The sequence below is a fragment of the Lycium barbarum genome, chromosome 2, assembly GCF_019175385.1.
Source record: "Lycium barbarum isolate Lr01 chromosome 2, ASM1917538v2, whole genome shotgun sequence".
NCBI classification, from domain to species: Eukaryota; Viridiplantae; Streptophyta; class Magnoliopsida; order Solanales; family Solanaceae; genus Lycium; species Lycium barbarum.
Window position 1 is genome coordinate 139,538,884 of NC_083338.1, and position 18,455 is coordinate 139,557,338.

Below are 18,455 nucleotides of genomic sequence, written 5' to 3' on the forward strand. Positions count from 1 at the left end.
AAGAAAAGGCAAGTCTTGCTTCCCATCACTTGTTCAATTTGCATACTCAGATCCCACTTTGATAAATAGGATTTGCTTTTTAACCATATCCCTGCTAGAGAAAAAATATCAGCATGGAAGGCTGATTTCTCCTCATTATTACACACCAGTCATCCAGAAGAAATACACACACACACAAAAACGTTGGAACTCTTTTGAGTTTCCCTTTCTTGAAACTCAAATAAAAGGGGTGGTGACAAATCATCAAGTCAAACCAATCCGTTAGTGATTGGTCCCACTTTGAATTCCTACTCAATACAGATCGAGAATGCTGCAGCATATGAACAGTATGCAGATAACACAGCAGGCTCCTCAAGACTCTTATCCAAAAAAAAATCAGATTTTGTTCAATGAATGAATTATCATAAAAGGTGCATCAGCAAAATATAAGGGATGTGCTGTCCTATCCTTTCCTCTCCACTACAAGGGCTCCTCCAGAGAAAAAATAAGGGGTATTCATCAGGCTGGAAAGGTAGAGAGGATAAGACTCATAAATGGATCCCACAAAGAGAGGGAGTGTGAAGGAGAGGGAGAGAGGGTCCTCCATTTTGTACTTGCACAAGGCTTTCCACACATCATTTATGGTCTTCTCACTATCAAGCTGATCATTCCACATAAAGAAAAGGCAAGACATACACAAACTAGTAGCATTCTGGTCCATGCATATTTGGCATTTATTACCCATCTCACATTTCTTCTAACAATAACAACAATAATAAATTCAACAGTCAGGTGCTAAGAACAACACATCCTGGAAAAGAACAAATATTTCTAGAAAGCGAGATGGAGAGATATCAACTCCGGTATCCTTCTGAGCATTAGGCTAATCACCAACTAAAAACGCTTCAACTCTAAAACTAACAATGAAACAAAAAATAAGAAGGGGCTCAATTGTATGAAATGACGATCCAGTACCCCGACCGAGCATGCATGTGTATTCCATGTGTTTGTTGATTCTGAATAGCCCAGTTCTCCTCATTGAGCTGCAATGTGATCCCTGCCAGTATGCGATTTGGAATATCTACCATTACTGTGGCCTTAGCAACCACTCCACTTGCTAATTGAAAGGGCTCCATGAATATGAAGAAAAAGAAAAGTGAATAGAAAAGATTACTGATACAACAACATTTGTCTTCTCGACTGCTTTGCTGGATAAACCAATCTCTGTACTGAACCATATACACTGACATCCATGGAGACTAGCATTGAATATGGTATAGATTGCTCACTGTCTTTGCAAGTGGTGCACCATTTGTTTTCGATTTGCACGTTCATATGGCAGATTTCGGGAGAGCATCTCATCTCTTCCCAAGAAAATAGTTAATCATTCTTAGAGGCCCCAATTAAATTCTATCTTCTAAAAAGGTCACAGTATTTGCACAAATGATGGTACATCAGCCCTTGGTCCATCAAGAGACCGATACATGTACAATGTATTGACATGCTCACTAGTCTCACTCCCTTCTTCATCATCCGAACCAATCACTTCCACTACTAGACGGGGTAATTGGCGAGCAATCTCCTGACAACCTTCTAGAGTTACTCTACAAGATGACAGCCAAAGGAACCTCATGTTGTAATAGTGGTGTAAACCAGAACGCAATGCCAAATCTCCAAATGGGCAATCCCTGATCTCTAACTTCTGCAACTTAGGGCAGCCCTCAAGCACATACTTAAGAGCCAGGTCGCTGTTTCCAGCAAAAGCAACTGATAACGTTCGGACTAGTTTCCCGTATTGTCCAATGTAACTGAAAGCCTTATCAGTCAGTAAACCAGATACAGCGAGTCTAGTAAGCTTCTTACAGTTCTTGACAATAGCCCCAAATCCTTCATCCATTGGTTCACGAGTAACATGGTCAGGCAAGTGTCGCCCCATAATGCATAGTCGGAATACCACAAGGTCTGGGCAGTTCTTTGACATAGCTATAACAGCTGCATTTGTCATTCTTTGGCAGAAATATAAGATGGACTGAAGTTTACTGCAACCCTCGGAAATTGCAAGGAGACCTACTTCAGAAACAGGGGCGTCTGCATCTTCCCGAGCTTCGATAGGGAAAACCCGAATCTCCCGCAGATCCTTACATGTCGCAGCAACTGCCTCAAGTCCTTCATCACATACAGAATCAAATACCTGAAAGATCAAAACTTGAGCTTAATATAATGATATTACAGAGTGCCATCACTCTACAAAAGAAGGGATAATTACATTTTTGGACCGCTCAATAGAATAATAGCCAGCAAAAGTATATGTTTTGTATATTAAGTATAAATATATGTATTATATACATATAATATACATAAGCAGTGTATAGGTATTGGATAATTTGGCTAGCCCATAATTAATTTCGGCCAAAAGGCCAAAAATGAAAAGGCCCTAAAAAGAACATTAACCTAATTCAAACCACATACCCACAATACTTGGAGCTTATGGCAGCAGCTAATGACAGATTTGAATTGTTCAGTATTAATGTTGGCAGCAAAGCTGAAATTAAGAGAGGTCAGATTTCCACAAACTGGATAGATTGCAGGCAGATATTCTGGAACAATTTCCCTGAAACCAGAGAGACAAACAATGGATTTGCAGGCAGCAAATGCCGAAGCATAATCAGGATCAGGTTCATCATTGACCAATGAGTTGCCAAATGAGCCTGTTCCAAGATTGGTAAGCTGTGGGGCTCGAACCATCAACCGGTACAGTTGGGCGATAGAAACAAATCGATTCAACCTTAGTCTCTTCAAACTAGGTGACCTGATTACTAGCCTCTCCAACGCCTCGAAATCAATGGGGCATTCAACACAATCAAAGGTCAATGACTCCAAACAGGTCTTGTTCTCAGGGAAGTAGGAAATCCAGTCCACTTCATCGTCCGATACCTCAGACTCAATCAGATCAAGCACTCTAATTTGCCTGCAGTAAAAACCTTCCATTATACACAAGCAAATCACACTACTAGCAACACCCATATCTCACAAGTCCAATACAACAAGTCACTACATCCAAACTCAAAGATTACAACTTTAATGCCAAGTGTGACCTCAAGAAACATCATTTAAGTTCCAAATGCAGAAATTAAACAGTTAAACAATAACCCAATCACATAACTAATACAAACACCAGCACAAATTCAAATAACATAATATATATATATACACACACACTACTAGTTAAGCTCTAAATTTCCATAAAAATCAAAACTTTACAAAAAAGGGTATGCCAAAAAAAAAAAAAAAACACAGATCTTACTAACCTGCAATCACGTGCAACAATAGCAAGTCCACTAGTACCAAAACCTTCACAACAAACAAGAACAAGCTCTTTGAAACTAGGAAAACAACGAGCAAGCAAAGCAAGATCATCATCAGATACACTCATCCTTTTAAGGTACAACTTCTCAAGGCCCCGGTACGACTCACCCAAAACATTCCCCCAAGGACTGAAGTTTGCACCCCAATCAGGTGGCAACAAACTAAAATCAGCAAACCTAGGTTTCCCTTTAATAACCACAGAAGTAACCCGTTTAAACCGGGTGGTTACCCGAACCGGAGAGACAGCATAACAGTTACCAATAAAGATTTCGGATCTGGTAAGTGCTTCAGCTCTATACCAAGATTTACTAACAAGGGAAGCAGAGTTACGGTCACGTCGATGTGTAAGGAAACAGAGAACGTTTTCTAAGACATTTTCAAGAACTTGATCTGGAAACGCGCCGCCGTTCACGGCGGCGTTTGAGCAACAGTTTCTTGATTTCCCGGTGGTCGTGAGATCTGAAGGACGGTGGTGGTCCTCATCTTCAGACATAGTCTCACTGCTACCACCACCACTCATGTGAGGGGTGGGTCTTAGATTTGTGGGAAGTGTTTTGTTGTGTTGAGTTGAGTTTCTTTGAAATCTTCAAATGAAATGAATAATTTATTTATAAACAAAATAATAAAACCAATTTTATTTTTTTTTTTATAGATCTAGGAAGGGGTTGAGGAATATGAAAAGGAAGGGTTTTTTAAGGCTTAATAGAGTGTAGTAGTAGTAGTACTATGGGGGTGGGGGGTATTGCGGGGTGACGTGGGTGGTAGATTTATGGGAAGTGTTGAGTTTCTCTGAAATCTTGAAATGAATATAATTTATTTATACACACAAAAAAAAAAAAAAAAAAAAAAAAAAACCTCATCCTTAATAAAAAAAATTTTTTTTTTTTTTTTTGAGATCTGGGAAGGATTGAGGAAGATGAAAAAAGGGTTTTTTAGCTAGGCTGAAGAGATGAAGTAGTAGAACTATGGGGGTGGGGTGGGTGGTAGCATTGGGATTCTCCAATGGCTTTCTTTGAAGGAAAATGGTAAGCCTGCAAAATCCAATGGCTCACCACACATCTGCTCCTTCATTATTTGAGGGGGCTTTTTCTTTAAGACATGCTTTTGTCTTTTTCTTTTGCCATTTCTTTTGGATTTTGGTGTTGTTCCCTTGGTTTTTAGAGGAAAAGAAAATTGAAAAATGTTTTTTGCAAAAATTGCATGTTTTGAAATAATTTTGAAGAATATTCTTTACTATTTGGAAAAATTATTTTCAAATAGTCGAGCTTTGTCTTATCAATATTGTTATATTATCTTATTCTTCGATCTAAATATTACCTGTTGTTTTGTTTGCTTTTTGTTTACCATATTAGTTGTTATTGCTACTGTTCCTTTCTCCTTTATTCCTTTATTTTTAGAATAGCTCCTACTGTATTTTTTTTTCATACTTGATTTTGATATGCGTTAGTTGAGCCGAGAGTATCGGGGAAACAGTCTTTCTACCTTCACAAGGTAGAGGTAAAACCAAATACAATTCATCCTCTCCAGACCCTACTTGTGGAAATTATATTTGGTATGTCATTGTTGTTATATTTGATTTTATGTTAATTTTGAAAAAATTTGTTTTTGATTAGCTTTTCTATTATGACTTTTGGAATACTACTTTATTAGGTATTTTATTTTGAATATCTAATGTTGCATTTAATTTTCGAAAAAAGCAAACTTGTAGATTTTTCAAAGCATACGTCTTGATCATATGTTGTATACATGTTGGGGGTTAATGCCAAAGCTTGTTTGGTGAGAAACTGAGAGGAACCCCTTTGTCTTTTGGCTATTTGCCTTTAGGGCCACTATGATTTTGTTATTTTCAAATTTGAGGTAGTAGTAGTTTCCATGACATAATTGAAATTCAAAATGTACAATAGGCGATACCCAATAAAGTTAGATTTGTGCATTGGAAAATTATTTTAATCCTAAATAATATTTTCTTTGTTTCAACTTATGCGAACTTATTTGACGGGAATGATTTTAAAAACGAAACAAAGACTTTTGAAACTTATATTTTTTAACTTGGATAACATTTGTGAGGCTCTAAAATTTTTCATTAAGTACAAAAGAAAGTTTAACTTAAATTGTTTCAAAATTTAGAAATGCATCATTCTTTTTTAAATGGACTAAAAAAGAGATAAATTCACATAAACTGAAATGGAGTGAGTACTAATTTATGTAATACTTTTGTGTACTAGATTTTACATCTTCACATGTTCAATTATCGATTTACATCTATATATCCGTTATTTTGAGAAGGTCAATAAATACTATTGTGGTAATTAACTTTGACGACTCCAATAATTTACGTGGAATTTGGAAAAAACAACGAATCTCAAATAATTTTAGGAAAAACGGCATATTTGAAATAATTTTTGAAGAATATTCTTTTTTTTGTAAAAAAATTATTGTCGTTTGGATTTAATTTTAGTTTAGTTTTCTATTTGAGAAAACTGTGTGTTTGGTTAGTTTTTTAATTCTTGAAAAACTGTAGTAGGGGTTTGGCCATGCGTTTTCAACTTATGGGGCTTGTTTCTCCTCTCTTGTTCTCTTCTTGAGCCGAGGGTCTTTCGGAAACAGCCGCCCTACCTTTCTAGGTGGGGGTTAGGTCTGCGTACACTCTACCCTCTCCAGACCCCACATGGTGGGATTATACTGGGTTTGTTGTTGTTGGTTTCAAACAGCGTTTGGACGTGCGTTTTCACTCATGGTTTGAAATCATGGTTTCAACTTCTTAAATATAAAATTTAACCCATAAGTTTATATTTTGTAAAAAAGACCCATAAGTTGATAGATATTTTTAGCAATTACCCCCATCAATCATTTACCAATCTCAAAGTAACAATGTTGGTTCGTCTTCTCGATCATCTGATCTAAAAATACATGCTCAGCGTGAAGAGATTGTCCATACCATGTGGGAAGATTATGTTAAAGAGTAGTTACATTACTATTCATGTTAAATTTTCTTTTTTATTGGACTACGACTTGCTCATTTGTTAAGATTGTATAAGAATGTTTTGATAGTTTTCACAACTTGTAAGTTTTTATGTCTATAAGAGAAAATATTCCTTAAAATATCTAAATTACATGTCCAAACATAGTTTTAACCCATGTCCAAACAGGGCCTTAGTATTATGTTTTACTTTGAATCTTTAAGTTGTCTTCAATAAGTCAAAGGACCTGAAGCGTTTAGATTAGCTTTTTAAAAGTAATTTATAAGCCAAAAATCATAAGTTGAGAATACACAATTTTTGACTTTTGACTTATTTTTGTCATTTTTCAGACTAAAATTAAGTGCTTAAAAATATTTTTTATCTTTCTCAAACATCACAAAAAATAAAATAAAAAATTTAAAAGCCAATAATCACTTAAAATAATTCAATCCAAACACTCTCTTAGTTTTTGCGAGAAACAAAGTCAATAAATGTAAAAGAACCAAGGATTTTACACAATCCGATGAAAATGAGTTGATGAAAATGGGACAAGTAACCCTCAAAAGCATTTTTTCCTTCCTTTTCTTTATAGAAGACAACTAATAATTCACCGGAAAAAGAAGGAAAAAATAAAATAAAAATAGTTTTTGCTTACATGTTCTCGACCAGATGCTATTTATGGGTAGAAGTGCAAAATTATTTAACACCATGGATTGTTTACTGCAATTTTCACTTCCTTTCCAAGGAAATTTACACAAGAAACAAGAAAGGAAAAAGGAAGTGTTGAATTTAAACCCTACGCTATCAAAATGCAAGTGGACTACACCATCCACTTAGATTAAGAAATTATTTACTTTTACTGTTTTCATTTTCATAATTGTTTTGATTTGTTTGTCCATATCTGACTTTTCTTATATTTTTTCTTGAGCCGAGGGTCTTCCAGAAACAGCCTCCCTACCTAAGGTGGGGATAAGATCTGCGTACACTCTACCCTTCTCAGACCCCAACGCTGTGAGATTCACTAGGTATGTTGTTGTTGTTGTGTTCTCATATTGTATACTTACTTTGAACGACCTCAGTAAATTCTTTCCTTAACCCCTTTGAAATAAGTAAAACTTACATAAATAGCTACCTTTTAGTAGCTTGTAACAAGAAATAGCTATAAAATTGTTATTTACTAAGCGTAGCTGATTTTTTAGTTGAAACGCGTGTATTTCATTTTTTTGAAATATAGTGAAATACACAGAACGTCCGACACTGCTGAGTAAAATCAGGCCGTATTTATGGATTTTTTTTTTTTTAATTCAGGGATTCAGTTAAAATCTGCCCATTAATCACGCGTAATGAATGTTCTTCCATAACAGATTACGTATCTCTCTCCACCTTTATCACAATCAAAACTTTTTTAATTCAAAAAAATACTGAAGATCTAAAAAGATCCAACTACAGAAGAATCTCTTTGAGCTCTGTTTTCTACATTCGAATTCTTCAAAATCAAGTTGAAATACACTCAATAAGATAAGGACGAGTGTATATATGGAATTTTAGTGAAGATCAGATTTGTATTTCAGATTCTACAAAAGGTATGTTTCAAATTTTCAATGATTTGTGTGATTTTTTTTTTATTCAATTTTCTGTGATTGGAACGATGATTTTTTTTTTCCAATGCAGTCACTGTTCTTCTAGTTTTGTTGAATTATCAAAACGAAACATGTCAAGCATAACAACAGTGATCAGACACTCCGGTTTTTGGAATGAACATAATTGCTTTGTTGATTACAAACTAGACGCAGTTGTCTTCAAAGATTATTGTTCATACGGTGATTTGGTTGAAACTATAGCAATTCAGTTAGGTGTTGATATTAGCAGGAAAACGATATCAATAAAATATGCTGTTGAAGGAGACAACATGCCAATTGAAATACGCAACAATATGGGTGTAAGGGTGTATGTTGAGCTTAAGAGAGAAAACAGGGGATTTGAAGCATATCTGTTGTGTGTTAGCATAACTGATAATGATCTTGAGAATTTTATGTCCGGCGAATCTGCAGTTGGAGACGATATGTTTCAACTTGAATTTAATGATTATATGTATGCTATAAACGTAGTTGATTCAAATGATTTGGATGCGTCGGATTGTGCTAAGGTTGTTGTTTTATTTCAAAACAACGATGACTTGATAATTTCGAACAAGGAACATAAAGATGTTTTTGTTGATCAAATCTACAAAGATAAGGACACTCTGAAGAATGTTATGGCGAATTATGCAATTCGCAAAAGATTCAATTTCAGGACAGAGAGGTCGAATGTCGTAAGGTATGTTAGTCACCTAAAAATATGAAATACATTGAAATATACTATGAAATATATATGAAATATAGTGAAATATACTAAGAAATGCATTGAAATACAGTGACGTAAACTGTTGTATTGCCATTACATTTCAGTTGGATTTAATTAAATACAGTGAAATACGAACTGTTTGAATTATTTAATTCCATTATCTAACCATTTCAGTATATATAGACAATGTATTTAGGATGTTGTATGTGTTTGAAACTTCAATCTGATTGTTCTTTTCTTGTATTGGTTTATGTAGTTACACTCTGGTATGTTGTTCAACTGATTGTCGTTGGAAATTCAGAGCTTCAAGTATAGCGAACTCTGAAATGTTCAGAGTGAGATCTTTTCATGACGAACATACGTGTCCATTGAAGGACAAAGTGTATTCCCAAAGGCAAGCAACAAGTTGGTTGATTGGTGCGTCAGTTGTTAAGCCAAAAATAGCAAATCACAAGAGGAAATATACACCTGGTGATATAGTAGACGACGTAAAAAATGAGTATGGCGTTGATGTTTCTTATATGACGGCCTGGAGGGCTAGAGAAAAGGCAATGAATGAATTAAGAGGGGAACCAACAGAATCATACAAGAAGTTACCGGGATATGTCTACATATTGGATAAAACATACCCTGGATCACATGTGAGAATACACAAATCACAACAAAACGAGTTCTTGTATTTGTTTATAGCACTTAAAGCGTTCATAAAAGGCTTCGAGTGTTGTAGACCAATAGTTGTAGTAGATGGTTCCCACCTTAAAACTACATATAACGGTACTTTTGTATCAGCCAGCACGTTGGATGGTGCAGGTAGATGCCAAAATGTTTAAATACATTTTTTTCTGTTTTTGGTATATTTCGTTGTATTTCATTATATTTCTAATGTAGTTCCAATATGCTTTATGCTATATTTCACTGTAATAATACACAAAAACATGTATGTGCAGGTAATATTCTACCATTGGCGTATGGTGTGATAGATTGAGAGAACGATAAGTCTTGGACCTGGTTCTTTGAGCAGTTCAAACAAGCTTATGGGAATAGGGATAACATGTGTGTTGTATCAGACAGACATGAGAGCATCATTAAGGCGGTGAGTAGAGTGTATCCAACTGTGCCACATTTGGCGTGCATATGGCATTTATGGAAAAATGTGACCACGAAATACAAGTCGAATGGTGAAGTATTGAGTCCTGTATTCTATGCACTTGCAAAAGCATACACACAGGCTGAGTTTGATAAGCTGATGGAGAAGATTGAGAAGGTTGATTTTCGGGTAAAAGAGTACTTGGAGGATGCTGGAAGGGAAAAGTGGGCTCGACTGTATTCACCCGTTAACAGAGGATGGACAATGACGTCAAATATAGCCGAATGTATTAATGGAAAATTGGTAGCAGCAAGAGAGTTGCCGGTTTTCGATTTTCTTGAAGAAGTGAGGAAGATGTTTGGGAGATAGAATTGCACTAATAGGAGGAACGGTACATACACATTCACAACACTTGGGAAAGCATTCCAGCAATTATTATCAATAAACGAATGTAAATCTCTACGTATGACGGTATGTTACTGTTTATTTTGTTGAAGTCTGCCTACATATATTTCAATATATTTCAGCATGTAGAAAAAAACGATTGAACATTAAAACCTAGTGGACTAATTAACAACTACTGTGTCGACCGCGTTGTAATCTATGGCAGGCCTAACTGGTCTTGGCGGCAGTTCATTGTCACTGAAGGCATTCAAATCAGCCTTTTGCCATCCGTATTCCCATAGTAATGCCCCGTATCTATTACGTAGTGTTTCTGCATCAATTTCAGATGGAACGCCTCGTCCAGAACAAAAGTATTCAGCAAATACGGCAACATACACACCACAATCCCTGAAAAAATAAAAAATAAAAATGATTATTGGTTGAGAATTTTGAAAAAAAAAAAAATGGAACTCTGATGTTGAAAGACATACATGCTGCCAGAGGCTTGTTGTGGCAGGTCGTTCACATACATGACATGAAAGTCATCAGTCTGTTGTTTGCCCTTGTATGATGGGTGGTTAATCCAATCGATGCCTTTTTTTTCTCATAAAATCCAGACAAATATAGATGATGTGGCAATAGGGTAGCTATCTTGTGTATTTCTCTTCTAACAACAGCATCATGACCAGCAGCTCGGTATGAGTTGTAGATGTACAGACGCCTGCACGTAAAAGAATATTACATCAGCTCGGTTAACAGGTTGGTAAATTAAATTTCATACGGACCTTGTAGGATAGAAATACGAGGAACGTACAGGGAGATATGCAGATTTAATGAATTTTTTTTTTTTTAAAAAGAGTAGAAATACCTGTCAGTGAATGGCACTATAATCAAGATCCAGTGATTTTCCTCTTTGATGTTGACAGGGATGAGAACACAATCAACTGTATGCCATGGCACATTAGCTAGCATCCTATGCCCGTTAATGTACTCGCATATTTCGTTCTCCGAACTGGCAACACTACTGTTCCCCTCCGGATTAGCATATGCACGATGAATTTCATCAATTTTGGAGAAGAACATACAGTCAACAGTTGTGAATTTGAATCTGTTATCCTTGTCGTACTTGCCTTTCTTCCGCAAGTAGTAAAAAATGACATCAATATGCTGTAAAAAAAATGAAATTAGTCTAATGGATACTGGTTAAAAAAATGAAATAACCTTATGCAGAAAAATATGCAGTCAAGATGCAGGAAATATAGAGAAATACACAGAAGAAATATCGAGAAATATGGGAAATATAGAGAAATATAGAGAAATATGGGAAAAGAGGGAATGGGAAATATAGCACCTCATCATTCCAAGACTGTCCATTCATCGATAAGAGATAGAACCAGTTTTTGTCGTCAACATGTAACACACCAAAATTGAAGCCAAAATTGATGTCATCTGGATCCAAAGCTTGCTTATTCTTTTTGTAACGGCTTTCCTTACCCTTTCTAAATAACAACAATCAGTTATTTTCATTTTGAACAGTTTACTTTGCTGAAAGAATGAATATATAAATTAAAAAGGTAAATACGTTCAAACTTACTTTTTATCATGCCTTAGAAGTAGATCCCGTTCAAGCCAATTCCGGTATTGTTGAATAAGCGAAGTATTTCGCGGGCCATTAATTGGATCTTCAACAAATGGATGCTTCTTTTCAAATATGGAAGGTGTGGGGTCTTGAACAGAAGCTTCTGCAGAGCCGTAATTGGTCATGTAAGGTGAACTGAAGTATTTACTAGGTTTGACTATCCTAGTTGGAATAACATCTGGTTGAGCAATTACAACTTCCGCATTAATCACGGGTTGTTGTATTCCTTTATCAGCAGACATTACTGACATAACAAATCCTTTGTGACCAGTTTGATGAAACACAGATAATCCTGACGAACCTATTTGGCTTGGTAACATTTCGTCAGGGATCAACCATTGTGACTTAGTAATGTTCTCATCGAACCTGTGTGGAGTCTCTAAAATTGAATGATCAGTGATGTCCCCGGGTTGTATTCCCGCACCTGCTTCTGGTACACGAGTTTTTAGAGGTAACTCAATGAGCATCTCTGCGACCGTTCCCTAAAAAAAAGGAGATTTAATAAATGTTAAGTATAGCAGTATCTTGAAAAGATCTATAAGATTGAATGTAAAATTTACCTCTGTTGAATTGAAAGATCCTTCGTCCGCCCGATTAATCTCTTCAGATGAAGCTTTACGTGTATCTGCTCTTAAATTTCCGGCGGTTACTACAATTTCCGGAACTTCCTCATGTAACTTTGGTCCAACACCCTTTTGAATAAGAAAAAATCAAAATTTAAAACAAAATCATAACATAAAAATATAAGGTTGGAGAATTACTAAATACACAGAAATAGGGCCAGGATTAGATTGATTCTGTGGGGGTGGAAATACATAGAAATACAAAAAAAAAAAAGTTTGTAAAATAGACAATTGTACCAGTGAAATACAAACGAATCGCCATAAAATACGAAAGTTTGTAAAATAGAAAATACCGAGGAAAACATAACTTTAAAATTTAATACTGGAACATGGCAACCATATACTTTTTTGTGCATACAATGCACAACAACATAACTTTAAAAGATGGATTTCACGTCACAAACTCATTTTACCTTAATTGACTCATCATCATGTTTCGGAGGAGATGTTTGAATGATAGAATCATGTCGTAAGTTTTCTTCAGGTGTTAACTGTAGCCCAGCATCAGTTTGATGCTCCGGCGCCTCACTATCGGCAGCCTTCACATAAAAAAATGAATTAATATAAATTGTATTTCGCAATAAGAGTCTAAAAATGTTAGTTCAATTTCTATTTCACACGTTTACCTTGTCCGCAGAATTGTTCACCTTGATTGCTTCAAATAGCTTCTTGAAGTTGTCATCCATGAAAGTTCGAAGCTTGGACAACTCACTTGTGAACTCACCAATGACCTAATATTTAAACAAAAATAGTATTTCAATTTGTTTAGAAACAGTAAATTAAATACACCAAAATATTTTTTGTTTCGTAACTAAAAACACTTACTGATTCCTTGAAAACTTGAAAATCTTTCCTTAGCAATTGCATTTCCTCTTTCATGGAACTAGTAGGGACATCACGTAGGACTGTGGTGTTTTGGGGTCTATTCATTTGTTCATTCAACTTTGGTGAAGCAGACTTCTGTAAAATAGGTTTTTGAGCAACCTTTTGATCCTTGTGATTCTTCTTCACAGTTGTCTGTGGTTCGGTGTGGATTTGTTGTTTCTTAGATGTGGAAGCTGTTGTATGAAGTTGTCTGCGTCTCTTTGAAGGTGGAGAATCTGTCTGATTCGTCCGTTGTTGCTGTTTGCCCTTAGAAAGGTGGGGGGGAGTAGTACTGAAATCATCAAAGTCATCCACTGCATATCTGTGACTTGGGTACCTTCATTGGCATCAACTAAGACATTTTTGTCTACTGTATCTCGACAGACAACAACATCGGGCAATTGGAGGCTCTCCAACTCACTGCTAGTGGGGATTGTATTTGCAAATGTATAGCTCTGAAGAAGAAAGAAATAAATATTTAATTAGTGTGTTATAAAACTATTCACACTTACATTTTGAACACTGAAAAACATAGAAATACACAGAAATATAGTGAAATTTAAAAAGTATGGTGAAAATGCAAAAGGAAATACACCGAAATATAGTGAAATACAAAAAACCAGGAAAAAAAACCAGCAGAAAAGTAATAATACGACAGTAGAACAGTGGAGTACAAACTAAAATCAGTATTTAATCAGTATTTAATTAGTGTGAAATAAATATTTAATTAGTGTGTTATAAAACTATTCACACTTACATTTTGAACACTGAAAAACACGGAAATACAAAGAAATATAGTGAAATTTAAAAAGTATGGTGAAAATGCAAAAGGAAATACACCGAAATATAGTGAAATACAAAAAACCAGGAAAAAAACCAACAGAAAAGCAATAAATACGACAGTAGAACAGTGGAGTACAAACTAAAATCAGTAAGGCATAATTGCAAAATAAAATGTTATGAAAAAACATAAAAATAAGTTAGAGTGTTCGAATATTACCGACTGTTTGCCGTCTCTAAAAATGTCTTTCATCAAAATATTATATTTGGGCTGACTGTCGATGGACCTCCAATTCAACATTCTTGGAATGGAATTTCCGGATTTAATAGCGAGATACGATGGAACTCTTGAACAACACTCATAAAGCCAAACTTGCATAGCCAGTGGCATCCCATGGATCCTATAATACTGTGTTGTGGCAGAATACTTCTTGCTGATGCTTCTAATCAACTCGTTAAAAGCTTCTTTGCCCCATGGATAATCTACATACCTTCCATCCTCAACCACTTCAAAATGAACCCTTGGTATATTCGTTTTCCTAGGCTCACCGCAAAAGATGTATGTATTTATAAAAAACAAAATTGCAAACTTAACAGCGTTCTCATCATTATCTCCCCAACACTTATTCTTAAAGCAATCAATGAACTCCAATCTTTTTACTTTACTCCTAGTTCCACCAAAATAATCATCCATAATCCTATTCGATTTTTCCTCATCGTATGTAAATTCACCTTCATCGGCTACACAATTTAGCCCGCTCATAAGGGCAAATTCTTTCATGGTAAATCTCAATACGGTACCATTTATATCAATTGTAAAGCAATCAGAAGTGCTCTCCTTGAGCTCTCTTACCATGAAGGACCTAAAAATTTGTGCTTGAACCTCCAGGTGATGCATTCCGAGGAATTTCCCAAATATTGTCTTGGAAAAGATCTCTAACTGTGCAACAGTTAGCTTACTCTTGATATCTTTGAACACCTCGATATTAGTGTACCGTTGCATCGATGGAGCCTCTTCAGGATGACTCCTAACATAGAATTTAGGATCCTAAAATAAAAATGCAACACTAAGTTAAGGCTGAAACAATTGTATAAAACATAGACACACACAAGAAATATACTGAATTGCATATCCAAGAAAAATATACACACAAAAAAAAAAAATTGTATAACACAACTAACACATCTTTTAAAATCAATAAGTACAGAATAGTAAACATATGTACTTGTGAAAATACATAGAAATATAATGAAATACAATTAACCACGAAAAACAACTTCCACAGTTATGTTGTATATGATGTAAATTACAGTTGATGCACATATAGATTTTATTAAATACACGGAAATATACTGAATTGCATAGCCAATTATGTCGAAATATACAGAAATATAGTGAAATACAAAACAACAAAATCGAAAAATTTCATCAATACCTGTTCATCCTCTTCCAGATCTACATCTTTAACAACATTTTTACCCTTAACGTCTAAAGAAGGCTTGGTTACTTTTCTCTTATTTTGTTGAGCAACTTTAGAACCTTTTTTTACTGGTACGTCATCTTTTGGCTTGCTCTGTTTTGGAACTTCAGTTGGAGGAAGTTGACGCATCCTTGATGGGTCATGAATCTTCTTGCTTCTTTTCTCAGCAGCAATTTTAGCAAATTCTCCTGCAATTGGAAGTTGTTGTTGTGAAAATCCCAAAGAGAAACTAGGACCATCATAAGCATGAGGACTACCTCGAGTATTCCTACTTGGAGTATCTTTTTCCGCCATTAAAATGGATAATTAGATCTTGTTTTAAAGACTCTAACAATGGCTGAAAATAGAAAAAAAAAAAAAGGAATGAAAAAGAAACAAAGAAAACGATGAAATATAAGAATAAATATAGAGAAATATAACAAAGAAAGTAAAAAAATTCTAATAAATTATTAAAATTCGTTACCTACACTGTGTGGGTAACGATTAAGGAAGATGGAATCGTGATAATAATGATGATAGATAATGGGCGTATAATACGGTTGAAGATATTGAAGATGGGAGAGAAATTAATTTGAAAAGAGAAGAGATTGGGAGTTATTGGGGAACATGGGCCGTAACTTTAGGGAAATACAGAGACGCTTGTAGATCAGTTACAACCGGTAATTTTGAAATTAATTTAAGCTATTAACAATAAATAAAATAAAAGGTAGCTATTATTAATAAATAAGTCTTAGAGGTAGTTATGTCCAGTAAATTTTCCTTGAAATAATCAGTATTTGATCTCATTTTTTTGTGATAAGGGTTTCTATATTCTAATTGCTCGAACCCAAAATTTCTGATTAGAATGGTGATCTCATAAAAAAATGTAACATTTTTTTTTTTTAATTTCTATCTTCTAAATATTTCTGATGAAATACTTATAAATAACTAACCAAGTATTTTAAAAAGACTTGAAATCACATAAACAAGATTTTTAGTGAAAATTAAGGAGTAATATTTTGTTGCTGTAATCATACGAGCAACACTTGAAGAGAAAATATCAAAATTACATGAAATTATTTTGAAATCCTAGAATACAAAATCATATAGTACAAAAAGAAATTAAAAAAAGAGTAAGGTGTAAAAAAAGTGATGATTTATTATTATTATTATTACTCCCACGAGACAACAGTGCATAATAGTAAAAATTATCGTCGATGATAATTAAACTTTATTCTCAGAAGCTTAATTGTTTTTGTAATGATCTGATTTTGTTATTTTGACTTAACTCATAGGATTTTCCGTACCCCACCCCCAAGAAAATAGTAATAATCGACATATTTATAACTTTAATAAATAATCTTATCTATTATTGTTACTTTACTATGTACTTTAATAATCTTATTCAAAGTCAGATACCACTCCAAAATTGAGAAATAGGAAATGTGTTCTGCACGCGCCATTTATGTGGGGTAGGAAAAAAGTTTTTGACTGCATTTGATTCGCTTATAATCTTTTTCTATATCGTACGGTTGCTTCCTTTTCACATTATGTTAGGCAGAAGAAGAATATAATGCATACTATTCGGATCCAAAAGAAATTACTATTAGTACAAGAAAATTAAATAAAGGAGACAGCAGAAACGGTGAGAAAAAAAAAAAAAATGGTGGATTGTTAACTGAATGTGACCTTTTCTTGCAAGCATGCTATAATATTAGCGTTTTCTATGTGTCCTGTTTTGGATTCAACTGTTTAATTAGTAGGCGTTTCGCCATTAAAATCAAATGCTTTTCACTTTATTTAGGTCCGTTTGCTCATAGAAACCCAAAAAAAAATCACTTTTTTTTAGAATTTTGGAGTTGGAGTTGTGTTTGGTCACAGTTTTTGAAATTATAATTTTTGGTGAAATACAGTTGTAAAAAAGTGAAAAAAATTGAAAAACAAGTTTTAAAAAGTGGAAAAAAAAACGGAATAAAGTGAATAATTCTTATGGTCAAACGCCTACTTAGCCCCCGTTTGGCCATAAGAATTATTCACTTTATTCCAAATTTTTTTTCACTTTTTTCCTGAATCAGCGTTTGGCCATGAGAATTCCAAATACAACTTGAAGTTGTATTCCGGAATATCAAAAACTTATTTTTCAAAAAAATTCACTTTTTTCACTTTTTTACAATTACATTTCACCAAAAACTACAATTTTAAAAATTATGGCCAAACACAACTCTAACTCCAACTTCAACTCCAAAATTCCAAAAAAAAAGTGATTTTTTTTTTTTGGTATCTATGGACAAACGGGGCCTTAGTATGTTGAAGTTGGAGTGGAAGAAAAAGTTATGTTTGGTTATAGTTTTTGCAAATAATATTTAGTTGTTTCACTGTATTGAAAGTGAAAAGGTGAAAACCAGTTTTTTGGTATTTCTCAAATTCCAAATATATTGTATTTAGAATTTCCATGGTCAAAAGTTGATTTTCTAATAAAGTAAAAACGTTTTCCGGTAAAAAGTGAAAATAATTCATGGTCGTTGGGCCCTTAATTTTTTTGTTTTTCACCATATTTTTTTTTTATTTAGCCTAATGAACTCTTCCCTTTTTGTATGAGCATTATAAAATGATTAATTCAGTCACAATTACTAATAATCATTCAACTCTTTCTATTCTGATAAAACTATTAGCAAACTGTGTTCAAAGTAGTATATTACTAAAATCAGCTTCTATTTTAAAAAGGCTAAAGGCAGAAATTAGATAATATCCGAGACATCAGAATTCAATGTGTGCCTTGAGAAATTTAATCCCCTCATTGTACCCGAGGTTATGAATTACTTCCTCCCAGGATAAAACGGATATACCTGTCGCAGAAGTAGCGGTACCTCAAACGTCTACGACTTCGTCGAACTCAAATTGGGCAACAAATCACAGTAAGACTTGATATAATTTTGTTTGCTGAAAAGTATGCAGAATGCTAATAAAATT

At 34.4% G+C, this 18,455-nt stretch overlaps 3 protein-coding genes across 3 annotated transcripts; 1 reads left to right on the forward strand and 2 right to left on the reverse strand.

Moving 5' to 3' along the window:
- Positions 1–672: 672 nt before the first annotated feature.
- Positions 673–4,185, reverse strand: LOC132627596 (transport inhibitor response 1-like protein). The gene is made up of 3 exons (XM_060343020.1): positions 3,288–4,185; positions 2,449–2,947; positions 673–2,170 (listed from the first exon to the last, which is right to left on the reverse strand). Exons 1-3 carry the CDS (start codon positions 3,863–3,865, stop codon positions 1,406–1,408), a joined length of 1,842 nt encoding a protein of 613 aa, XP_060199003.1. The 5' UTR covers positions 3,866–4,185; the 3' UTR covers positions 673–1,405.
- Positions 4,186–8,016: 3,831 nt separating this feature from the next.
- LOC132629014 (uncharacterized) lies at positions 8,017–10,104 on the forward strand. The gene is made up of 4 exons (XM_060344761.1): positions 8,017–8,621; positions 8,905–9,458; positions 9,537–9,595; positions 9,670–10,104. The coding sequence occupies exons 1-4, from the start codon at positions 8,017–8,019 to the stop codon at positions 10,102–10,104; spliced, it is 1,653 nt and encodes a 550-aa protein (XP_060200744.1).
- Positions 10,105–10,301: 197 nt separating this feature from the next.
- On the reverse strand, positions 10,302–15,800 carry LOC132629015 (uncharacterized). Its single transcript, XM_060344762.1, has 13 exons — positions 15,462–15,800; positions 14,246–15,073; positions 14,003–14,012; positions 13,758–13,767; positions 13,207–13,582; positions 13,008–13,112; positions 12,795–12,920; positions 12,319–12,450; positions 11,714–12,240; positions 11,471–11,618; positions 10,988–11,286; positions 10,646–10,840; positions 10,302–10,527 (listed from the first exon to the last, which is right to left on the reverse strand). Exons 1-13 carry the CDS (start codon positions 15,798–15,800, stop codon positions 10,302–10,304), a joined length of 3,321 nt encoding a protein of 1,106 aa, XP_060200745.1.
- Between the last annotated feature and the right edge of the window lie 2,655 nt (positions 15,801–18,455).

Excerpts from the sequence above, each read along its gene's own strand:
- LOC132627596 (XM_060343020.1), bottom strand. The coding sequence starts at position 3,865 with ATGAGTGGTGGTGGTAGCAGTGAGACTATGTCTGAAGATGAGGACCAC. Across the intron at positions 2,948-3,287 it reads ATTGTTGCACGTGATTGCAG|GCAAATTAGAGTGCTTGATC; the intron begins GTTAGTAAGATC and ends TTTTTACTGCAG. Across the intron at positions 2,171-2,448 it reads ATAAGCTCCAAGTATTGTGG|GTATTTGATTCTGTATGTGA; the intron begins GTATGTGGTTTG and ends TTGATCTTTCAG.
- LOC132629015 (XM_060344762.1), bottom strand. The coding sequence starts at position 15,800 with ATGGCGGAAAAAGATACTCCAAGTAGGAATACTCGAGGTAGTCCTCAT. Across the intron at positions 11,619-11,713 it reads CTTCTAAGGCATGATAAAAA|AAAGGGTAAGGAAAGCCGTT; the intron begins GTAAGTTTGAAC and ends GTTGTTATTTAG. Across the intron at positions 11,287-11,470 it reads GACAGTCTTGGAATGATGAG|CATATTGATGTCATTTTTTA; the intron begins GTGCTATATTTC and ends TTTTTTTTACAG.
- LOC132629014 (XM_060344761.1), top strand. The coding sequence starts at position 8,017 with ATGTCAAGCATAACAACAGTGATCAGACACTCCGGTTTTTGGAATGAA. Across the intron at positions 8,622-8,904 it reads GAGAGGTCGAATGTCGTAAG|TTACACTCTGGTATGTTGTT; the intron begins GTATGTTAGTCA and ends TGGTTTATGTAG. Across the intron at positions 9,596-9,669 it reads ACAAAAACATGTATGTGCAG|TTCAAACAAGCTTATGGGAA; the intron begins GTAATATTCTAC and ends TTCTTTGAGCAG.